This window comes from Acomys minous (genome assembly GCF_964271855.1).
Source record: "Acomys minous genome assembly, chromosome: 6".
In the NCBI taxonomy this organism is placed as follows: domain Eukaryota; kingdom Metazoa; phylum Chordata; class Mammalia; order Rodentia; family Muridae; genus Acomys; species Acomys minous.
Window position 1 is genome coordinate 94,920,312 of NC_140487.1, and position 24,686 is coordinate 94,944,997.

The 24,686-nt window shown below is 48.8% G+C and overlaps 1 protein-coding gene across 8 annotated transcripts in view; it reads left to right on the top strand.

The window, feature by feature from the left end:
- Positions 1-24,686, top strand: part of ERI3 (ERI1 exoribonuclease family member 3) — a 129,827-nt gene that overhangs the window by 25,292 nt on the left and 79,849 nt on the right. For all 8 annotated transcript variants that reach the window (XM_084786639.1, XM_084786640.1, XM_084786641.1 and 5 more), the window contains 3 exons: positions 7,546-7,662; positions 14,220-14,279; positions 18,361-18,452. In XM_084786639.1, coding sequence (XP_084642765.1) covers positions 7,546-7,662; positions 14,220-14,279; positions 18,361-18,452 — 269 coding nt within the window. The remainder of the gene's footprint in view (positions 1-7,545; positions 7,663-14,219; positions 14,280-18,360; positions 18,453-24,686) is intronic.

The following is a 24,686-nucleotide window of genomic DNA, read 5'->3' on the forward strand; positions in this document are numbered from 1 at the left end:
GCCCAGGAATTTGCACTTATAACAAGTTCTCAAGCAGTGGGAATGCTGTCTGCTTTTTCATCCATAAGACAGGGAGTGATTCCTGCCAGCTTAGGGGGATTGCAGCATCACCTCCGGCATCAGGGAGAAAGGATTTAGGGCATGATGGGCAGGGTGTCTGCGTACTGCTTGCTAGTTGTCTAAGCTTTTGCGTCTGTCCTGCTAGCACAGCTGCCACACTGTCACCTGTGGATGGAGAGCAGAGAACCCATAGGCTACTCCTTAGAGATGAAGCTTCTGGGCAGATACCAGTGGTGCCTGGGGCTATAGATGGGATTTCTGAGCACAGCATCCCGAAGCCCAACCAGCTTCTCTGGGCTCCTACCTAATTGCCTGAGTGGTCCTGGCTCTGCCCGGCTCACCCGTTACCCTTCATTTCTAAATCCCCAGCTAGTACATCTTCAGGGCAGCCTATAATTGATTGGGGAAAAAAAAATGAGTCTTAATGTAACAAAATTCTGATATATCTTGTAAATTTGAGTAAGTTATACTACTTTCCCCCAGTTTGTCAGGAGACTAACTGAACAGAATTTGGCTGCATGTGTCTAAGCCCTCAAGGGAGGACCCTGGGCCTCCAGAGTGAAGGGAGCGGAGACAGAGGCCGTTCTGACCAGGGGCAAGAGAGCATAGCTGCAGAACTGGACTGTCTGGAGTGGAGTTTTGTCTTTACAACCTATGAACACGGTGACCTTGGCTCAGTGACGTAACACTCCTTGTACTTCAGTGGCCTATTGTCAAAGCACAGTTCTGACTGAATAGGATTTGTGGGAGGATCCACTGAGCTAACAGTCCACACCAATGCTCTGGACAGTAACAGCTGTGCATGTCAGCGCTTAGCAGAGTTAGCACCAGGTTCCTCTGCCCCTGGGCCTGTGTAGAAGCTGTTGGACTCCAGCAGGTGATGAAGGCCAGCCTTACTGCTCTGGTTTTGTGCAGTCTTCTTGTCCCAGTAGTAGATAGAGGCAGGGGGCTACCTAGAGAGATTTGCTGCCCCCGCTTTACCCCCTCCACCAGAGTGGTAGATGGTGATTGTCACCCTGGTCTACTGCTGTGACAAGTTTAAAACTACCTCTGAGGAACTCCTCTTTTACATAGCCCAAGACTTGTTTTTATTAATCACATGATTACAACACACAGACACACACACACACACACACACACACACACACACACACACACGTCATACAAAGAAGCGATGAGTTCTTTGCTGCACTAAAGGTTAGCTTCACAAAGCACTGATACTTGAAGTTATGTGGAGTATGTAAAAATATTCAAGCTGAGTTGTGCACACATGTAGAGAGGCGTAGGTGTGTGTACCCCAGGGTGAGGGTGGAGTTTTTTAACACTTGATCTCCTTCGCTTACTGATATGTGGGTTCCTTTTTTTGTTTTTTTAGTTTCAGATTTTAGTAAAGGTAAATTATAACTGGATCCCTATTCCTTAAAGAACAGCAATTTCTACATTGAGCCTTGTTGCTACATTTCAGTAGCTTGGGGCGGGGGGTCTGTGGAGATGAGTGGATGGGAACATGAAGGTGAAAAATCAGCCTTTTAAAGCTTGGGGTTTTTTGTTTTGTTTTGTTTTTTACCCTTCCTTGTCCTGAAACTTCGTGCATCAGCTCTCATCTGTCAAAGTGTAAATCAGCAATTAAAACCCAAACAGCCAAATGCCAAAGATGACCCGAAGCACAAAGCAACTGACAAACAAGTCCGGACAAATCGACGGGTAATTTATAAGCTTTGCCCTAAAATCTAATTATTTGGCAATTCGAATTTGCAGCCAGCCAGGGCTCGGCAATAAATTTAACCCGCCATAAATTATTTAGGAGCAGGCTGTGGTGTAAATCAAAACCACGAGTGTTTGTTTAAGAAATAAGCTCCTTGTGCATAAAATGTCGTCCCCCCCCAAAGAAACTGTTCAGCAAATGATGCCCGGTGTGGCCTCACTCCTCCCAGCCCTCTCTCGGGTGACCAGGAGGCTTCTTTTCTCCCCTCTGAGAAAGGGTTACCTCTGTATCAGACTGAATCCAGATCTAGGCATTTGGATAAATCTCACATGTTTGTCATTTGTGGTTAGGTTGCCTCTCGATTTTTAGCAAACCCCTCAGTAGAGGGATAAGAAGGAAGGGATTTCTTGTTACTATCTCTAAGTGGAGGGAATGCCTGTTTGTCCTCAGATTAACTTGGCCAAGGCACGAAAATGATCTCCGTCCCTTATTTCAGTTGGGACCACAGAAGCATCAGCTGCGGCAGAGGAGGCTGTGCTTTGGGAGGATGGGCTAGCCTACTGCTGTATTATCCGTCGCCGCCAGTGCCAGTGCTTAGCTGAGCCCTTGCCACTGTAACCTGATCTCTACGGATAATTTAGCTGAAGAAGTTTTCATACCCTAAAAACAAAACCTGCAAATTTATTTCTTGTAATCTTTGATAGTGGGTATGAACTTCCACTTGAACCGCCATTGCAGTTTTGTGCTAAGTTCATCAAGGAACCCACTGGGGCCTTTAGTTGATCAGTTTTAAATCAGATGGTCTTAAAACCTGTGTTCCACCTCACTTCAGTAGGTAAAAACAAGTGAATATTTGCTTGGTGCTTTTTTCTTGTTTTCTCTCCCTTCAGGGGAAAAATTGCAGCTGGCATTTTACCGAGATATAGCAGGCTGGGTGGTGGATCGCTGTAAGTGTGAGGCTAGCCTGGTCTATAAAGTGAGTCCAAGACAGCCAAGGCTAACACAGAGAGACCCTGTCTTTAGGGAAAAGAAAGGAAGAGAGAGAGAGAGACAGAAAGAAAGACAGACAGAAAGACAGACAGACAGAAAGAAAGAAAGAAAGAAAGAGTAAATAAATGCATCAGGCTTAGAGTCTTATATACTTTGAAAATCCAAAATATGAGGTTTTTGTCCTTAGTTGTCAATTATGGCCAATTCCTAACCATCCTCCTCAGACTAGCGGTGTTGGGTAACTACCTGTTCCAGTTTTGGCGCTGACAGTACTGTGTTCTGGAGATCTCTGGTTCCAGGCAAACTAGACAATTTGGGCAAATCTGGGGTTGAGCGTTTGGTAACAGTTAAGGAAGGAAACCATTTAGAGATACAAGAGTGGATGAATCCAGTAGACTTTGCTTTGGAGTGCTCTGTGTCTGGCCTTGAATCTGGCGCCCCCACCTGCCTTGTCATCTAGGTACCTCCCAGATCCTGTGAATAATCCAGAAAACACAGTGTTTTCTGGTTGACAGATACTGGCTCTGTCTCATCTACTTGTCAGCTCCTTCCTATCTGCGCACAACAGAAGTTGAGAAAGAGAGGACCAGATGGCAGAGATGCAGACTGAAGGCTCCGGTTCCTCCCTTCCTAACCTCAGCCTGGTGCCATCTACCTGGTACAGCATGGAGGAAGCTCTTTAGGAACATTCCTCCAGGACTTCTGCCTGGGCCGTCCACGCATGCTGCATTGTGGTTTGAGTGGTGTCCTGAGTTCCCTACAGAACAGCAAGTCCAACTTGTCTCTTTCCCCCTCCCCTTTTAGACCCAAGCTCCATCCTTTAGTAGCAGCATTGTTGATAGTGACCATAGCATCTTTGGAACTTAATTTATTGCAAAATAGCAACAATAATGACCCCCACCTAATACGTTGTTTCGAGGACTGCAGTCACTTTTGTTACTACTTATCAGAGTATCTACCACACAGGAAACACGAATTGGAGGGGAGTAGGATGATTCATTCTGCACGTGGCAGCGAGTGCTGGAGACCATCTCTAGTTGCTCCTTTCCCCAGACTCTTGAGCATGCTGGGAAAAAAGGGCCAGGTCTCACTGCTGTGCCTGTGCTTGGGCTGCCTGCTTAGCAGTGTTGGCTTATGATCAGATGATGGTGCTGACCATGTGACTCCCCCCTCCCCCCAGCATTAGTAAACATAAAATAAGAGCATGAATGGGAAAGGACAATAGCCTGAGTTGTCATTTCTACTTCCTGACTAGTTCAAGTGCTTCTCCAAGGCCCAAGTTACTTATCTCTTAAATCCTACTCTCTCTAGCACAGTAGCCCCCTTAGTAGTTTAATTGCATGTGAGTGGCATAGGAAGATAAAGGAATTATGGAGCAATTCCTTGGAGCCTGAAAGGGGCTTATAAATAGAGACTGGTGTTCTTCCTCTGGAACAGGAGCACTCATCTGACCCTGAAGGAAAGGCGAACAACCCTCTTCTTTTGGGGGGAATAATAAAATGGGGCAAAGGAAAAGGAAGAGGGGCAGGGATAATGCTCTCATGATCTAGGAGCGACTAGAGCTACAAGCTAGCACTTGGGTACATCTGCACACATCTTTGGGTTGGAATTGATGCCATCTACCTGTAGCATGGGCTAGTGTCTTTGACCATTATCAGTAAAGACGTTTGTCATGGCTCAGGCACACCTGCTGCTTGGGGCAGCATAGCGCTCCTCTCCATGGCTCGGCTGTGGGGCCAGGACTGCGTGCAGGGTTTGCTGGACAGTACGGGAATGAAAGGAGGATCCATCGGTGAACTGGGGAACTCAGGTTTCTGCGAAAGCAGTGCATGCTTCTAGCAGCTGACTCATATCTCCAGCTCCACTTTAAACAATTTTTGTTTTTGTTTTTGTTTTGAAGATTCATGAAATGAGTCTGTTGTCACAGGTTCCTCTTTGCATCTCAGTGGTTCAAAAGAATAGGTCACATGCAGTCACGTTGCCACAGCTCTTGATGCTGCTAAGGACAGAGTCCAAGATGAGCCATACTGTGTATCTGGCTCTTGACTTTTGAGGCATAGGCCTGGCTGACAGGCTGACCTCATGTGAGCCTTGGGTTTAGCCATATCAGGGGGTTGCTTTCTTTTTCTTTTCCGATGGAGCTGAGTCAGGTCTTGGGAGGCTGTCCCTGAGTGAAGGCCCAGGAGCAGGAGAGCGACTGCTGAGCTTCAGTGGGAGGCCCAAGGCTGAGTTCTCAGAGCCTGCTGTGAGAGCGGACTCAGTTCTGATGAGAGCAAGAGCCAAAGCACATACTGTTTTATAATACTAATGAAATTCTAGATCTGTAATAGCATTTCAGATATCTAAAACAAACCGTGTGCTTTAAAAAAAAGTGGAAAGAGATCAACTTTAAGCCATACATTCTTGGTAATAGAGGTTTTTCCCCTATTTATGTTTGATAGATATTTTTGTTTCCAGAGGAATGTCAACTCCTAATTTCATAATGTATCACAGGCTTAAGAAAATTGAATTTAATAAAAGCCAAAGATGAATGGCATCCTTAAAGGTCCTAACACTTGTCTTTATTAGCAGGACAAACTGCAGGTCTCCAAACACTGCTTCTTTCCAAATGAAAGTTTAAATGAAAAGTACAGTTGTGTCACAGGTTAAATCTCATTGCGGGTCTAGCTAACATTGTTAGAGAGGAGCGGGCCTTATTTGTTTCCTTGGACACCAGGGCAGCCAAACTGACCAGGCTGTGGCGCTTTCTGTCGGGGGGAAGTATTTTTTCTACTTAGTAAGAGAGGAAGGCTTTACTACAAATTCAGGGGTCCTACGGGGATCTGACTCAGGAGCTGCTCAGAGCTGACTCTTGAGAACTGTGGATATGTGGATGTTTAGGAAAAGCAGTGTGTGGGGTATATGTGAGAGTGCTCAACATAGTTTTCCACAGCAAGGCTCCCTCTGCTTGGCCTGCTTTGCAGTCCTCTGTGGGAACAAAGGCCTAGCCAGTTGGAGGGGTGTCTGTCAGTTGGCCTAGGCAGCAGTCTGGGCCTTCTTGCCCTTGCCTTGCAGCTGTTTTGCCCCTCCTGTGTCTGGTAATAAGTCCCTTCAGCTTCTTTAGCTCTGGGATCAGCCCAGGGGGACCAGGTAAGCTCCCATCATCTTTTCCATCATCTTTGGGCATCAGCCTAGGGCTCATGGGTCTGGTTGAATGACCCTTTCACAGGGGTTGAGTATCAGATATCCTGCATATCAGATATTCATACTACGATTCATACAGTAGCAAAATTACAGTTTGAAGTAGCAATGAAAATAATTTCATGGTTGGGGGTCAAAATGAGGAACTGTGTTAAAGAGTCACACATTAGGAAGGTTGAGAGCCACTGGCCCCAGGGTACCAGGCAGCCAGAGCATTTACATTTCTCTGATAAGAAATCTAACTGCCTTGGTTTGTTTTTCAGCCATACTGTCATGCTTTGGATTGAAATACTTAAAAAAAAAAAAAGTCCATAATATTAGTGGATGTATTTGACAAGGATGGCAGTTGTCACCCTTGGGACATGAGAACTTTGTGTTTTTCCACCCACTGACTCCCTGAGTGGGGTCAGGAGTAGTCAGCAGTGGTGGTTTCTGTATTGCTTCTCTAGCCTGTCTCTGCTTTGGTTTTGATGAAGCTAGGAGAATGTTCTCTAAAATGAGGGTTGGCATACCCCTGGAGCTGACTGTTGGGGCCCTTATATGGGCTAAGCTCCCTTTTTGTCTCTGCAGTGGAGGTTTTTTTCACATGCTAATTTTACTTGGAAGATTTTGCTTTTATTTATTTTTTTATTATTTCCTATTTGTCTCTTCCAGATGTTTTCAGGGCAGTTTTTTTTGTGTGTGTGGGTGTTGTAAACTAATTCCATTCATGTTTTAAAAATTTATGAAAGCGCTAATAAAAATGTCAAAGTGGTAAAAATGTTAGCTTTTCCTCTGCTTTGATTAAATTTTGCAAACTGTTTTTGAATATTAAAAAGCAATATATTTTTTTATTCTCTCCCCTTGGTTTCCCTCTTCTCTCTGGTGCGCGTGCTCTCTCTTGCCCTCTCCCCCCTCTGGTGCATCCCTCCCTTTCCAAGAACGATGTATGAGGCGTGCTGCACAGCCAGCATTCTGCAAGCCTGTTTGCACACCAGGACCTTGGTGCTGTGCATCTCTATTAAATAACGGAGACAAATTAATCTTAGAGACACCAAACAAATTGTCACTCCTCCTCTTTCTCTTCCATTACCTTCCAGCAGACTGGGAAGGGCTTGCTAAGCGGTTGGGCGGGTAGGGGCAGGCAGAGGGGAGTGTGCAGTGCTTGGAGGAAAGGTGGGAGGCACTGGCCTCTATTAACTTGTGTTCTGTAAAACTTCTTCTCTCTGATAGCCCCTTTGGCTTTATTTTGGGGGTTTGTTTGTTATGGTTTTTTTTTCCCCCTCACAAAAACTAGTGGAGACTGCTTCCCTCCAGTGTCAGTGTTTAAGTTTCATACAAGGAAGCAGCTGATGGCTGCCTATTTACCTGGAGATCCAGACATTCCAGGGCAGAGTAGCCTGGGCAAGAGAGGGAAGGTCTTTTTTTCTCTTGGAAGCTCAAGTGACTGGGCCTCTCTGTGAGGGAAACAGGCAGACAGAGTGCACCGCGGCCTTCCTCTCCCAAAACGATGGGACCTTCAGCAGTGTGAGCAGCAGGGTTATAAATGCTGACATCACTTCTTCTAGCCTTGAGTTTGGGCTGGCACAGAGAGCGAGCCACGGCCACTTACTGTTTCTTTGGCATTCCAGGAAATCATTGAGTTCCCCATCCTGAAGCTGAATGGCCGGACCATGGAGATCGAGTCTACCTTTCACATGTATGTCCAGCCTGTAGTCCACCCACAGCTCACCCCCTTCTGTACAGAGGTAAGGCTCCTGGGAGACGGCGTTGGCATTGTAGGATCGTGCAGGCCACTCAGGGAACGCTGGGCCCGAGAGTGGTTAAGGCAGGAGCCCAGCAATGGCTTTTCATTTGACTTTAATCTGTGACTGCTTTAGTACTTGTCCCTAGGGACAGCAGTAATACAATTTGCCCCAGATTTCCCAACATTTCCCTTTTCTTTTCCTTTTCCTTCTTGTCCCCAACATTCCTGGCAACTGGACACTTGGAGTTAATCTAGAAGTATATGGGGCTTCTGGGACTCGGGATCTTTCCAGCTCCATTTTCAATCGAGCCTGTTGGCAGGCGGTGAGGATTTCAGGCACTTAGAAGGAATTGTTATGCTCAGGATTTCTTAGCTTCCTAAAATGTTGCTGATGCTTTTTCCTGCAAAGTAAAGCATGACTCTCCCACCAAGGACAGAGAAGACAGGCTGCCAAGGCTGCAGTGTCCTTATCTAGGCTCATACTGCACTTGGCTCCCTTGTCTACAGATTAGCACTGACCCCATTGTACAGACTGTAAAAACAGATCTGGAATACTGACGATTGCCTGAGGTTTAGAAGAGCTACTGGGGCAGGTGGGGAGGTCCTGAGAGTGCCGACTCTCAGAGTAGTGTGGAGAACCCTTCTTTGTCTGCTTTCCTGTAGCGGCCCCTGCCATGCATTCGTGATAGAGTCACTGGTAAGGCATGCAGGGCAGCAGAGATGACAGAAAACATTAACGTGGAGCTGAGATATCTTGAGCCTTTGCCCACACATGTGGACCTACTTTCTACACATAAGTGACATGTAAGGGAAAGAAGTACTTGAGGAACCCCAAACATTTTTGTTGTTGTTGTGGAACAGGCTGGGGAAAGGCCTGCTAGGTGCAGTGGGTGGTTCAGCCGACACCGAGGCTGATGAGCCCAGATGGAGGCTCCTGAGCTGTTCCTGAACTCATAGCCAGTGTTCGCCATCTGGCCCAGTTGGACCTTTATGGCAGATACCCATCTGCCCAGGTGTGCACTCTCCTAAGCCTTTCGTTCAAACTCATGATGTTGAAGTTGTCTCTCGTTTCCCCTCTTTCCCCTGGAAACTGCCTCTCCTACCAGAGTAAGTGGCCAATTTACCCTTTGCCCCCTTTTGGAAAGTTACCAGTGGAAGCTTACACTAGCCACCACCTAAGATCCCCAGTGGCCTGGAAGCCATGCCTTATTCTCTTCCCATCTAGGTACTAACCTGGCCAGCCTGGTTAGCTTAGCTTTGGGGAACAAATGATGTGGGACCCTTTAGGCCACTGCCTGGTGTGGACAGGCCCAGATCTTAGAGTGGTGCTGCCTGTTCAGGAATGGCAGAGTGCTGCTGGGGCTGGCCTTAGGGAGGATAGGGGCTCCAGAATGAGGCACGTCCTCCACAGTGGGGTTGGGAGGCACCTGCAGCACCCTCCAGCACAGAGTAGGTTTGGGAGGCACCTCTCCAGCACCCTCCAGCACAGAGTGGGGTTGGGGGGCACCTCCAGCACAGAGTGGGGTTGGGAGGTACCTCCAGCACCCTCCAGCACAGAGTGGGGTTGGGAGGCACCTCCAGCACCCTCCAGCACAGAGTGGGGTTGGGAGGCACCTGCAGCACACTCCAGCACAGAGTAGGTTTGGGAGGCAGCCCTCCAGCACCCTCCAGCACCCTCCAGTACAGAGTGGGGTTGGGAGGCACCCGCAGCACCCTCCAGCACAGAGTGGGGTTGGGAGGCACCCGCAGCACCCTCCAGCACAGAGTGGGGTTGGGAGGCACCCCTCCAGCACCCTCCAGCACAGAGTGGGGTTGGGAGGCACCCCTCCAGCACCCTCCAGCACAGAGTGGGATTGGGAGGCACCCACAGCACCCTCCAGCACCCTCCAGCACAGAGTGGCTGATGCAGTTCTGTGAGACTACAAGGAAACCGTGTATTTTCTGCTTGGCAGTTTTACCCAAGAACATCCATAATTGGAGGGCGGTGTGAGTGGGAGCCTATGTTGGGATCATGGGGCACAGCTGTTCCGAAGACAAAGATCAGGTTGTGAGAACTCTGTACTCTGCAAACTCCCGACTCCGCTGCCCCACCTGCTGCAGTGTGCCCAAACTTGCTTGTGCTCTGAGTCTGCCTAGGGCTGCAGCCGTCCATGGTGCACAGCCTGCGTTGTGCTTACCCCAGATCACAGCGATCCGGTAGCTCATGCTTTGGTGGTTTATCTGTTTTGCTACTCTGTTCTCCTGGTCCATTTCTGCCTCCATTCCTATGAGGGTCTAGTACCATGCACACTCCATAAAACAAGGGGCTATTGCCAAGGAGGTATCTGTGTCTCCTCCAAAGCTACTATACTGTTGACTTGGCCTTTAAGGAAAAAAAAATCTGTTTGCCGTGATGCATGTTGGACAGAGGACAGCTTGTGGGAATCAGTACTTCCCAGAGACTGAGCTCAGGTCCTTAGGCTTGGTGGTAAGTGCCCTTATTGCATGAGCCATCTTGCTGGCCTTACACTTGTCCTTTTGAGTGAGTCAAGTCTCTTTGGAAAACATCTCATGACCTCAGTGTTGCCCTGGCTCCACACCAGCTGTAACTAGGTCTTGAAAAGAAGTATGGGCACAGGGTAAAGCTCCACTTGCCCTGGCAGGAGCCACTTTTGGGATAGCAGTGGAACTGACCTACTCATAGACTCACTCGTTAGTAAATGTGTGGGCAGTGGTCTCACACCTCTAGATTGGACCAAGGAGCTCCTCTAGCAGAGCAGTTTCTTAAGAGCCTAAGTATGCTCAGGTGCAGTGGCATGTGCCTGTAACTTTAGCACTCTTGAGTCAGAAACAGGAGGATATAGAGTTCTGTACCAGCCTGGACGACATGAGGCTGCCTGAAACAAGCACACAGCTCAGCATGCTGACTCCTGCCTGAAATCCTGAGATACTGAGACAGGAGGCTGGGAATTGGAGGCCAGCCTGGATTAACCTACTGAGTCCAAGGCTATAATACCAAGGCCTGGGGCTATGTAATGAGACCTTGTCTCAAAAAACATAAGTCAAAAAACACCCAAATGAAACCTTTAACCTATAGATGTGCATGTATGTGTGAGCACTTGTTTGTACAGTGCTGGCCCACAGAGAGAAGGCTCGGCCTGAGCAGGTCTGCAGTCCCACAGATGCTCATGCTGACTTGTGAGAAGGGCTCAGCCTCCTGAGCCTGAGGCATGCCTGAGTTGACTGCCACTCGTCTGACAGGGCATGGATGCTCCTCTCCTGTGGCTTCCAGCGTCTGCCCCAGCCTGTGAGCTTGTGCGCCAGCAACTGGGCTCCTGCGGTCCCTGGCCATATACAGTCTTTTGTTGTTGTCTGTGAAGAAGAAGAAGGAAAAAAAAAACAGAGAAATACCCGTTTTGCTAAACGCCAGTAAAGGGCTTTGTCTTGCACCTGTACTTATAAAGGGTGAGATTTATTGGCCTCTTTGTGTGAGGAGAAAGAGTGGGCCTGATTATCAGATTGCACACCAGAGACAAGTGCTTATGTAATCAACAAACCGTCTTGGTGTCAGAATACGATTGTGTTGGGAGATAAACTGTGAAAGAAGACCGCCCGGCCGCTGACATGCTGTTGGCACTGAGTTTTCTGGCTGCTTCCTGGAGTTGCTGCTGTTTCTGATGAAGCCAGCTCATCCCTGAACAAAGCCCTTGTGTAGGTAGGGGGCATTGGGAAGCAGCAGTGTTATCAGTCAGGTCAAAAGTCCCCTCCTGTGGTTTCCGAGTCTGGAGAAGTGGGAGTTAATCTGTAATCCCTCAGTGAAAGGAGCCAGAGAGCACACATTAATTCTTCCTCCTGCCATAAGTGGTTAAGGCTTCTGAGCCCCAGTTAGCCTGTGAGCCCTGGTTCTCAGCTTAACAAACACTTGGCTTTGCTCTAGTACCTCCTTTGTGAGGATATGAAAGCCTTTTGCAAACATTAAGTGGGATGGGCTTAAAAGTACAGCAAGAAGGATGTAAGTTAGGCCTAAGACAGAACTTCCCAGTTAATTTTATACAGTGTCTCTCTCCCTCACCACTTACAGCCTGGTAGTGTATCAAGTACAGGGACTAACTTTCTCAGTCTTAGCCCTCTTCAGCCAGTGCACACTGGCAGTACTGGTGAGAGGTGATAAATCCATCCCCACAAGAACGCCCTCAGTGCCAGAGAAGGCCATGTCTAGTTGAACTATTGTCGAACCCTTTGTCTGGGGCTGACTTTAATTCACCAGGAGCTCAGTGGTGAGCCATACTGGCTGGCCACCAGTGGAATGCTTGCATCTAGGAAGCTCGTCGAGCACAGTTACTTCCATGCCAGGCCTGTGGTGTCTGATCGCTGAGCTGGAGCCCACGTGATTTGTGTGTGTGTGTCTCTAAAGATTGAACTGAGGGCCTTGAGTGTGCTAAGCAAGTGCTGTGCTGCTAAACTAGAGGTGTAGTGTTTCTTACCTACTTGTGATTTTTCCCAGGACCGATGGGTTCATGGGTGCTGAGCTGAGTCTTGGTGAGAGGACTCAGCTTGGAGAGAGGCTTGCTCTGTGCCCTTGTCTGCAAGTGTAGCTTTCTGAAACCTTTCATTCAGTGTTAGCTTTAACTAAATTACCCCGGGGTGGGAGCCAAAGAAGTGGGCCTGGCCTTGCCCTCGGACTCATACTAGATGCAGACTGATACTTGGGCCCTGGAGCTTTCCAAGAAATGGGAGCGCCTGTGGGCCTTTCCTCCCACAGCCCTGACTTTACCTACCCCTCTGCCCTGGAAGAATGTGGCAGGGAGGAAGGAAGCCGAGGTGAGCAGCTGTAGTGCCTGCCTGTTGGTCTGACTTCTAGAAGGTGGGCCCAGAGTTGAGAGTGAGAGTCTACCCTGACTCCTGGTCCCTGTGGGCCTGACACCTGCTACTCTGGGTGCAATTCTGAGCTTGGGTAGGCTCTGGGTGCTAGCTGGGCTGGGCACAGGAGGGCCCTGTGGTGAAGAGGTCGAATTCCAAGAAGGCAGGGCTTTAATGTTCCTGTGCAGGCCCCTGCTTCCGGCACACAGTAGGTGCTAGGTGCAAGTACAAGAGGAGCACTCTGTTCTCAGATCACAGCTTCCCTCCGTGCAGCAGCGCGCCTCACCCTCCTTCATGCTGTAGCAGGGGACCAGTGCTCTGCTTCTCCTTGACTCAGGCCCTCCCTCTGCTGGGCAGTTCTTTGGTCTTCCAAGCAAGGAGAGGGTGTGGAGGTGCCAGCCGGGTGGGCATGCTGTGGGTTAAAGCCTCGCAAAACAACAGTGTAGTTAATCTTTCTAATTTATTTTCCTTTTAGACCATGGGAAGTCTGTAGGCAGCAGCTGTTACCCAATTAAAATACAGATTAATATAAAAACAGTTTCTGGAATATAAAATAGAGTGGCTGTGTCCTTACACTTCCTTAAAATACCACCTAATAATGACTTGATGAACTACAGAAACCCACCTAGAGGAACTCAGCATTCTTAAAATGAAAATTTCTTCCCTAAAAGGTGTGTATTACCATTCCATGTAAGTCACCATAAGAGAATAGCCTTCTCTCTCAGAGCCGGCACTCTCTGTGAGTTGGGTGTTTGGTATTCATTAAATGTAATTATAGTTTAATTGGAGTTTTAGACCCCTTCCCCCACTTCAACAAAAAGTGGTTTCCAAGCCAGCCAACATACTACACTTTGTGAGACTAGCCAGCGACAGGACAGCGTTGTGATTTCTAGCTGGTGTCCAGGGCAGGACCTCAGGACACAGCTACTGGTAGGAAGTCTCTGCCTACTCTGTGCTTGAGACATATTTTTTACTTTAAAAATAAAAAAAGCAAAGCAGCAAGTTTGCTTAAAAGTAGGCCTGACCTGGGCAGAGCCTATGCCTGTGCGCCAGTCTCTAGGCCAGAGTCTATACATCGGCCTTTTGTCTGCTCTCTCTCCTCTTTGCTCATAGGCGGCCTTCTGGCTTGGCTAGGCTGTGTGGAGGACTGAGGTGTGCAGATTTCTGAGGAGTTTCCTTGTGTCACCCAATTAAAATACAGATTAGTATAAAAACATTCTGTACTAGAGAATCGAGTGGCTGTGTCCGTACATCTCGTTCAAAGTGTAAGTGGGGAAGTGCTGGATGGACAGTGGCCCGTCAGAACCAAGTGTGCCCAGCTGGAGCACACACTCAACAGGCTCCACAGGAACTTCCGGAAAGCTGGAGTCTAATATGCCTTAAGAATAATTTGTGGGAACTAACTGAGCCTGTTGAATACAAAAAGACATGTAAAGATTAAAAGAAAAATATTTCCTGCATCAAAGTTTAAACAAGCATGGAGCCTGCTGTGTTGCCAGCATGTGTGTGCAGGTCCAGTTCAGGCGAGGTGGCTGCTGGAGTTGTTCGTACAGGATCCTAGGACATGGGTCCCAAGCTCCTGGCTGGGTTCTGAGCTTGAAGCAGTGAGGCCCCAGCCCTCACACTGGGAGGAGGACTTGAGGGAACGGAATGGACTATCCAACATGAGTCCCTTGTACCTTGACTTTCTATCCAAAGGCTGTTTTTCTTTCCTTACAGCTCACCGGGATCATTCAAGCCATGGTGGACGGCCAGCCAAGCCTGCAGCAAGTGCTGGAGGTAGGTTGAATGACCTTTAATTCCTGACCCCTGACCTCTTCCTGCTGCCTTTCTTTCCCTCCCCTCCTGAGAATGTAGCCGTATAATTTGACTATGATTATGGCTTGATTAGAATAACATTTGCTGTCACATCAGTGACATGCTGTTGAGAGTATTGAACCATTGATCTGTCATCCCCAGCTGTTCCCGTCAGGGTTACTGACAAGATGTCCAAGTGCTGCCAGGAGTCAGGCAGAGCCCCTCACCCCTCCTTACCTGGCTTGTGGCCCTGTGCTGGCTGGCTTGGGGCAGGGGAGGTGCTCTGCAACCTTTTGAGGTCAGCCCCAGGGACTGGAGGTGTTTTTGTTTAGCTTTGGTGTTGGCTCCTTGTGGCATGTGAGCACTTCATTAACTCACCCAGAACTCCCCATCGATGGCTTTTGTTTGCAGTCAGCTCCTCCAGGAGCTGCAGTCAGGCTGCTGCCCCACTGCAGCTTGCCGCTGGATGCGATGCGCCTGTCGGGTGCAGAGGCTGCACTGGGTAATGACTCCTAATCAGAATAATTACAACAATTGCCTATGTGAGGGAATCAAATTAAAGACTGTAGAACTCTTGGCAGAGACCACACTTCTTGGATATTCTCCTCAGGGAACTGGGAAAGGTTAAGACGATGCTTCCTGTGCTCTGGCTAGAGGGAATGAGGAAGAGGCTGTGCTGGGTCTCAGCCTATCCCCCTCCACCCCTCCGTCCCCCCACCCCCCTGCCCCTCTGTTCCCCCCACCCCTCACCCCCTCACCCCTCCACCCTTCCTCCACCACCCCTCCACCTCTCCACCCCTCTACCCCCCACCCCTCCACCCTTCCTCCACCACCCCCCACCCCCCACCCCTCTAGCCCTCCACCCCTCTGCGCTTCCTCCACCACCCCTCCCCCCACCCCTCCTCCCCTCCGCACCTCTACCTCTCCAGCCTCAGGGTTTTCTGAGGAAAAGGGTTCTTTGCCAGTGCTGCTCTGTGGAGGAGGGCAGACAAGAACAAGCCTGCAGATTTCATTAGGTGCTTTATTTGTTTTTAAGTCTCATGAATCCAAAGCTTGGACCTTATCAGTGTTCAGGAGGTGGACAGCAAAGAAGTGGAGTTGTGGTATCAAAAGGGAGACATCTCCCTTAACCCGTGAATCTTGCCCCCGGGGGACGTCACGGCCTGAATGGCCATCCTGAACCCATCAGGATAGAACAGGTCTGAGAGGTAGGCTTAGCTCACCTCGCTGCCAGTGAGTGCTCTGTCCCTGGAGTGTAGAGGTACAGGCATGTCCGCTCAGTTTTGGCCATGGTGAGGGCACTTGCAGTAGACTACATTTGGTAAGGTAAGTTCTGTTTGCTTCCATGTCCTACTGCCCTTTTGAGAGGTAGTTCAATGCGGCGAGGACTGAGGGAGCCCCTCAGGATGGTTGCTCCTTGCCAGCAGCAGCCTCCAGCAGCCTTGCTCTACAGGAGGATAGAGGACTGACAGCATTTCCCAGGAATGTCTGTTGCTAGGGTCCTGACAGAATGCTTGTTCTGGGTCAGCTCCAAACCAGGGTCATTAGAATAATGGTCAGAGTTGAAGGGATTCTCAAGACTCCTTCCCGGCAAGCCCAGGACAGCCCTGGAGTTGGGTGCTTAGAATGTTCTGAATGTCATCCACTTTTGGTACTTTGCCAGTGAGGGGGAGGTCCCCAGCATCAGTCTGAGTAGTTTTTGGAGGACAAGGATACCATTCCAGTCCTCTTAGTCCTGAGCAGCTACAGAACTAAAGTCTTCTTCTAACCAAGGCAGCCAGCAAGGTGCTTGCCTGCCCCGCATATTCTGAGTAGAGCTCAGACTGGGCTCGCTACACTGCCAGTGATGGGAAGGGCTGCCTGACAGATTGGAGTTGTCTATGGAGTTGTCCTATTGCCTTCTTCATGTAGGCAGGACAGGGGAAGTCAGGCCTGAGTGTCTGGGCAGGCTCACAGTGAAAGATGCTCACTAAGTTTCTGCCACACGTGGAGTGTTACATGTCTCTTGGGTCATGCTGGCTGAGTCCTTCTGACAGGCCTATTCTGTCCTGCTCTCTTTCCCATTGTGAGTTGGGGTGTTGGGATCCCACCACGTGGAACACTTACTTGAATATACAGAGCCAATCAGCTAAAGCAAGTCTTCATGGATTTAAGAAGCTCTGGGTTGGTCTTCTCTTGTCTCTTGAATGAAGCCTGTCTTTTCTTTAGGTGACCTTGGGTAAAGATGTGATGGTGTGTGTGTGTGTGTGTGTGTGTGTGTGTGTGTGTGTGTGTGCGCGCGCGCACGTGTACACACACATGTGTGTACATGTGCATGAGGGATTAAGCCAGAGAGCTGATAGAGACAGCATTCAGCAGTGGGGTACCCAACCTCACTGCTTAGGAGGGTCCTGGGCTAGGGAAGATCCTAAGGCATAGATACAGACTGGGTGGTCTGCACAGTGTGTACCAAGGGAGCAACGCTCACATTCTAGTTACTGGCCTCCTATGGAACTAGATAGAAGGGGTCCTTGGTCATATTGGTGGATACACCTAGCATCTCAGAAGTGCCAGGAAGATAGCTACACCTACTAGCTGGGATATTCTTTGCTGGAGCCCACATGTGCCCTCCAGCATTGCTGAGCACACAGCCCTTCTGCAGTCTGCTCTAACTGGACCTCCAGTCTTTTCTACACTGTATACTTTGTTCTCAGCAAACTTGCATCTGTTAATGTTTTTGGTCATCAGGTATTTATTGCTTCGGGGCAGGGTCTATTATACAGCTCAGGCTGGTTTTGAACTGTCTGTGTAGCTCAGATTGGCCTCAAACTTGTGATCCTCAACTCCCAGCTTTCCCAACTACTGGGACTACAGGTGTGTGCCATCATGTCTGGCAACACATTGTACTGAATAGAACACTGGCTCAGGACGGGTGAATGAAGCACAAGCCCTGCATTCTTACAGTCTGCTGGGAAGACAGACTTGAATTGACAGCCACGTTAACACAGGCATTACATCATGCCTGCTGTTGCCATGAGTACTCTTTCCCGTTGGTCCTGCAGCAGTCCAGTCACTTCTTCATCCCCCTTTCTCTCCTCTATTGTAGCTGAGCCATTTCATGAAGAAAACTGAGGTTCCGTGGTGTTAAATGACTTTTAAATGACTTCCAGCAAACAGTGTAGCCGGGATAAGGAAGATCCAAGGGTTAGAACCTGGATGCGTCTTACTTTCAATTCCATGTTTCTAACTACTGTATGATAGAGACTTAAAAAATAATCCTCCCTGCAAGTGGAAGCCATGGTATGATTGGCTGCCCTCCCTCCCTGTGCCCGAGATCTTCTGAAAAATAGGCAGCGCTTCATGAATTCTTTATGATAATTCTCCTGTTATATGCCGATGCTCGTGTTTGTACTCCAGTGTAAGTGCAAACAGTAAAGCCAGCTGGAGGCAGGATGAGAAGAACTAGGGATGCCTGGGAATGGCTTCTTCCCCGCGGAGCACTTGGGCTCACTCCTCCAAATACTCTGCTGAATTTGAGCCATTGGCTAGAAAAGGAGGAACGCAGCATGGAGCCTGTTCCTAAGCTTTCAGCAACTAGAGCAGGCAGCATTGCCTCACTGCTGGGAGGGTCTCCTCTCAAGGGAAATGGGCTTCATCGTCACTCGATTAGTAACTAAGTTCATAAACACAGTTAGGAAGTACTTACTCTAAGTGTGAAAAAGCACAGGTGTGAACAAGGCTACAGGTAAGGTCCTGCTCGTGGCTTTCTGCTGCCCTGTTCTTAGGGCCCGGGGTCGCCTGTGTCTGTGCTGGGCTATGCCTTTGTGTGACAGCCAAGGGACGAGTCAGTCAAGTCAGAAAAGGGATCACGGGCACACACAGCAACAGGTAGAGGAGCTGTGGTGTCTTCCCAAAGGATCATCCTTCAAGAACCTCTGTAGTCTGGAGCCAAGGCTGGGTGTGCAGAGCACAGCGGGGCATGCTGGGTGAGAGTCCTCCTGCTCTGGTTACAAGCGTGTCACTGTTAGGCTGTTCATAGGCTCAGGGAAAAGGACAATCTCATCTGTTCTTGTGTACTTTCCAGAGGGTCGATGAGTGGATGGCGAAGGAAGGCCTCTTAGATCCAAACGTCAAGTCAATTTTTGTCACCTGCGGAGACTGGGACTTGAAAGTCATGTGAGTATATGGAGGGCTTCTTTGCTGCAGGGCTTGGCATCTAAGGGAACAGGCTTTGCCTTTTAGGGCTTAAATGTTCAAGCCTCCTGGGCAGCAGGGGTCCCTGGGTCTTTGAGACCACCAGGGTTATAGGAAGGCTGGGAGCAGTGGCTTCTAGGTGTCTCTGGAACAGGGCAGAGGCAAGTTAGGAGCCCCAACTGTTGTTGAACCTTCTTGCCTTTGACACGTCCTGCTGCCCTGAGTGTTACTGACCCAGAAGGAAGGCGTTAAAAGAAGGTCTTGAAGAAAAAAAATGCTTTAAACAGAATACATTGTATTTACTATTTGAAGTGCTCTGAAGTGAGAGCTCATTCACTGATCCTGTGAAGTAGGTACTGTTCTTATTTCTATTTTATAACTAAAGAAATTATTGCACAGAAAAGTTAAATAACTTTTACACAGCCAGGATTCAGACTCAGCAATTGGCTCCAGGGTCCTTTCTCTGGTATGCAAGACCCTGGTAATCAGCTGAGAGCCTGGTGTCTGATGAGTGGGGCTACTTCTGGGAAGCTGCCCAAGTCACCCTTTTCTGTACCTCTCTACTTCTCCTTTGTCTTCCGATCCTGTCTGGTTGTGGAAGACAGAGCAGGTTCCTTTGCTGGCTTGGCACTTGTGCTTCGTGTCTGTCCTCATGGATACCTGGCTTCAGACAGCCCCCGGGGACTAAAGGGTGGGAGCGCTGTTTGCTGAGAATGTGATAGAGTCGATACCACTGTGTTCTTTGTGACTGGAGCAGCAGCAAGCATCCCCCCTTCTCTCTCTCCTCCCCGTGCGTGTGTGTGTGTGTGTGTGTGTGTGTGTGTGTGTGTATGAGTTGTAGTGACTGCAGTGGCTATTTCTATCAGATCAGGTAACAGCGTCTCACCAGGGTTCCTCGCATGTATTTTATACGCTAGTCAGGTATTAGGCCTGCTGTTGGACTTTAGCTCTGTGGGGGAGTTAGGAAGAATGATCTCCAGAGCGCTCAGGCTCACAGTGCTCACATGCTCTACCCTTTAGGCTGTGTGCACACACTAGCTCCAGGGGGTCTCTGTCGTCCCACGCGGCAGGAGAACTTTATGGGCTGGGTCTGGAGATCTGGAAGCAGACAGGAATCAGAAGTTTCAGTAGAGAAGGTGCGAGGGTAAGGATACTCCCTTTTTTGTTTTTGGTTTCTTGAGGCAGGGCCATGTATATATTACTAACTCACTGTATATGATGACTACCACCGATCCTCTTGCCTCCACTCTAATCCTAGTACGATCAAGTACCAGGGTCACAGGTGTGCTCCACCACCGCTGGCATGTGTGGTGCTGGCGACTTAACTTTGTTCATGCTAGGTAAGCATGCTACCGTCTGAGCTACATCCTAGCCCAGGAAGGCTGTTTCATTTGTGTATCCTGTGTTGTAGCTTTGAAGCCTAGAGAGTCTTATGTAGGGCTTTACAGCCCAGGAGAAACCATTCAGATAGTTTCTGGCTGATAACACATTCTGGGGCTCACATAGCTCGAATGGAAGATGCTTTGACCTGGCCCAGGGGCCCAGTTCCTCCAGGAAGCCTCACCAGGGCTCCTGCTCTTCCAGTGTTTTCCTTGCAGGTGTCTTCATCCTCTCAGTGCTGGTGCTCCTGAACCTTCTGTTGTTCCTGATGAATTGTGTGCACATGCATTCATCAGAGAACTTGATGTGTGTGGGACTAGAGAGCATGTTGCTGATCCTCCTCAGTTTGAAGTTGCCTCATGAGATGGAGAGGCGCTTTTACAGGGTCCTGTACTCACTGGCCAAGCCTCTTCTGGCCTGTGCTGGTGCTGCCATTCAGTGTCTTCACAAGCAACAGTGCCTGGATTGGGTTGCAGAATCCAAGTGTATATGTCATTTGATTCTAACCACTGTCTCTGGTAGGAGGCGATGTCTCCCTTTTATAAACAGCAAACAAATAAAACAAAGCAGAATACTTTGGGGCTCACAGAGGTAAAGACTCAACCAAACAGAAAGGAATCCTGACACTCAACAGTTTGAGCTGATGAGAGTTTGGTGAGGAGTCAGGGGGCTCTGGAGAAGGGTGTGCCAGAGACAGCTGCTGCTGCGTAGCAGTGGGGGAGGAGGGCCTGTGACTGCCTTTGAGAAGCAGGACTCCACAGAACTGCTGGGAAAGCTCTTAATTAGATGTGTAACAAAATAAAAGCAGCCAGAGAGAAAAGGTAAGTAGTGTGGCGTGACTGCACTGCTTCCTGGTGTTCTGGATCCTTGGTAGCTAGTGGCTATCAGAGGCTCTCAGTAGAGCCACCCTGTACTTTGTGCCTGGCAAAGGCTGCTGCCGAGCCTGACAAGGGGGTGTTAAGTTGACACTCATAACTTGTTAGTATGTGGCTGACTTTGTATCTTGACATCCATTTCCAGATTTAACTAAGTCTAAGGAATTCAGCAAATGTTTTCATTTCACACTCTGGTTTCGGGAGCCACGGCTGCTCCTTGCTGTTGTTACTCCAGCCCCCAAAGCAGCCTCACATCACTGTTGTTGGAGAAGGTCTGATTAGTGCAGCACTGAAAAATGGGACCTGAAGTGGCAGCAGAAATCCCAGCGAGGCACAGAAATCTGCTCTTGTCCTGACAAAATCGTTCTGTGTCCATCTTTCTTCAGAAGTAGATGAGCTGATGTCCTGGGTTTGTAGGGCTTGAGGCTGTAGCCACAGGCGTTATTACGGTGGGTTTTAGTTTAGTGGTTATGGAGTTTATCTTCCTCCTCTTCCTCCGCCTCCTCCTCTTCTTCTTCTTCTTTGGTTTTTTGTTTTTGTTTGTTTTGTTTTTTGGGTCAAGTTTTCTCTGTGTAGCCCTGGCTGTCTTGGAACTCACTCTGTAGCCCAGGGTGGCCTTGAATCCTGCCTCCCAAGGGCTAGGATTAAAGGCATGCGCCACTACCACCTGGCTTTAATAGTCTTCTGTACTTTCTTTTTCTCTCTCTTTTTTTTAAAGATTTACTTATTATTACGTATACAGTGCTCTGCCTGCATGTACACCTGCAGGCCAGAAGAGGGCATCAGATCCCAGAATGGATGGTTGTGAGCCACCATGTGGTTGCTGGGAATTGGACTTGAGACCTCTCAAAGAACAGATAGTTCCTAACCACTGCGCCATCTCTCCAGCTCTTTGTTCTATACTTTTTATACTTACTAGGGTTTGGTGAGCTCCCCACTCCTCCCCAGCAGGCCTTTCCTCCTCTTGTCTGTTGCTTGTTGAAGCTCCCCAGGGGTTTCTTGTTTCTCTGCTCAGCTTCTTGGGGAGTGTCCATCCTTGAGATGTTTGGCAGGTAGGGTTGTGGATGGTGAGGAACGAGACCTGCACAGGTGACCATGTGAAGAACTTGATTTCTAGCCTTCCGCCTGGAGCTCCAGGCCTACCCACTGAACAGTGTGTGTCTGAGAAGTACACTAGACGCTGCCCAGATGGGCTTTTGGTCTAAGGAGGGAACAAACAAGGGAGGCAAGACTGGGGGTGACACTGGTGGGAGGGAGGCACAGGCTCTCAGTACAATTGGCAAAGAGACCCTTTTGGATAAGCACTGTCATGGGTGCAAGAGGGGCTGGGGCCTACACAGAGTTGGCTTAGGGGACACTCATGGAAGCTTTCCCGCTCCATTAAGGATAGGGCTGGCATTGGTCTTCAGTTCTGTCCATGACTTTTGGGGTGGGTGTCAGTGCTGTGCTCTGTTCCTGAACTCTGCAGGAGTGGACCTGAAGCTCTGGAGCTTTAAGAAAGTCTGAAGATCAGAGGGACTTTGCTCACTGTACTCTGCTTACTGCTGGTGTGGGGAGTGTGCACTGGGCTGTGGTCAAGTTGAAGAGTAAGACTGCTGGTACCCGGAGAGAAGTGAGGCAGTGACAGACCAGCCCCTGGAGAGCACTGTGGGTGAGGGGTGCTGGCTGTGGGTCAGGCTGGCTCCTTTAGGCTCGTCAGTAAGCTAATGACATCATCATCTTGAAACAATCGGTAACTCGGTGTCTTCTGAATCTTCACTCCTCCATCTTAGTCACTTTCGCAATTTACTCTTTCCTTAGTTTTTCCTAAATGTTGGTGTTTTTGTTTTTGAGATAGGGTTTGTCTACATAGCTCTGGCTGTTCTAGAAATTACTATGAAGACTAGGATGGTCTTAAACTTACAGAGATCTATTTGCCTGCCTTTGCCTCCCAAGTGCTGCGGTTAGAGGTGTGCTCCATAGTGTTGGTGTATCTAAAATACCCGTGTTGCCTTGAACCCTGTTCTATTTTTCATTTTCCTTCAGTCTTGCTCTCAACAGAGTGATCGTGTCTTTGGCTAGAGCTTCACCTGTTTGTGTGCTGAGGTCTCTATCTTTCTTCCAAGAGAAATTACAACCAACATGATCCTGCTGGAGGCAAGACGTCTGCTCCATCAGCTGCTTGAATGCCCAGCCTTGTACTCAGGTGTCTCCTGTACCTCCACAGGCATGGGAGAACTCTGCTCTTGCTTTCCTCCCCACACGAGTTAATCTCCAAATCCTGGTGGCCACACTTCCCAGGAGTTTATCTGCTCTGCTAGGCTCTGACCTGCTTTATCCTGTCAAGGCACCCTTACCCTCAAGGTCAAGTGTATTCTGTAGGCACTGCCAAGGCTCTTGCTTCCTTCTGTCAGCACTGTGCCCTCCCACTGTCATGTCCCTGGAGCCTTTTTACTTACTCCTTCATGGAATTTTACTGCAGCTGCTATTTCTTACCCTAGCCTGTGATCACTATTGTAATCCTCAGACAAAGCTTGATGTGTAGTGGTTGTTTGCTAAATACTTAGAACTGGGGGGTGCTGGGGACTAAGACCTCACATATGCTAAGCACACAGTTGGTTACTGAACTACACCAACTAGGCATAATAGTTTGCTAAACGTAGGACAGTTGAGTGGCCCTGCAGAATTCCTGTCCTGGAAGAGTGCTGATTGTTGGGTGGGTCTGGGCCAGGGAGAAGGAGCTTGTTCCTGGGCACATGAGAAGTTTTCTGCCTGAGAAATTTGTGCCTCTGAGACTGAGGCTGGGGCTCCTGAAAGACTTAAAGGCAGAGAGGAAACATAGCCATTGCTTATGAAGCTCTTACTACATACCACAACCTCTTGTGCTGCTTACACAGTATTTAAACCTTACTACAGTCCTGTCCTACCAGTTAAGCTATTTTTTAAAAAAGTTACATTTGAGGTATGTATGTGTAGGGTGTGTGTGTGTGTGTGTGTGTGTGTGTTTGTCTGTGTCTTTGTGTGTGTCTGTGCGTGTGTGTGTATTTGTCTGTGTCTTTGTGTGTGTGTGTGTGTGTGTGTGTGTTGCCATGAAGCTAGGAGGTCAGAGTTTCGAGAAAACTTGGGAGTTGGTTCTTTCCTTTATGCCATGAGGATCCTGGAAATTGAACTCAGTAAGGCAAGACAACAAGGGCCTTTACTTGCTCAGCCATCTTATGGTCCTGATATAGTTCTTTTTGTAACACTTTTTAAAAATTCAAAAAATAAGTTGAGAAGCTAAGGCTCAGAGAGATAAGGAATCTGTCAAGAACATGCAGCCTATTTGTTGGCAGAACAGGGATTTGAACCTTTGGCTTCTGCCTCTAGCACCATATGTTGGGCCATGGCCATTGACCATCTGTTTCAGTCCTCATTTTTATGGTCTACACTGTGTGATCTGGTAGGAACACCCAGCTTCCTTGTCTGTTGTTTGCTCTGAGGGTCAGAGCCTGAGCTGTGACCTCGTCATGCCACCTGGCTTCTTGTGTTTGTTATAAGGAGCCTAGAGCCAGAACCATTTTGGACACCTCAGTCTTAGGTTTATGTTTGGGAGCACACGGGGCATCTCATTGTGCCCCTGAGCTTATGAGCCGTACTCCTTGCCCAAAAGAGCGCCGGTTAGTCCCCAGCTCTGAGCTGCATCACCTTTGATTAGCAGCCTGCTGGGGGCACAGGCCGGAGTAAGAACTCCCTGCCAGTCCTGACTTGTCTCATTCCCTGTTACTTCTATCTGTCACTGCAAGCGCTTGGGCTCCCCTCCTGAACTAATTAAGTTTGCATGTGTTTAGACACATTGCCAAATAGGGCTTAGCAAAGCGGAACTGAGTTACATCTCTTTCTGAGTAGGGAGCAAGGGTATATGAATACTCCCTTCATGGACCAGGGAGAAGCATGGCTGACGGGCCCTGAGTACATACATGTGCAGATGATGGACAGACACCTG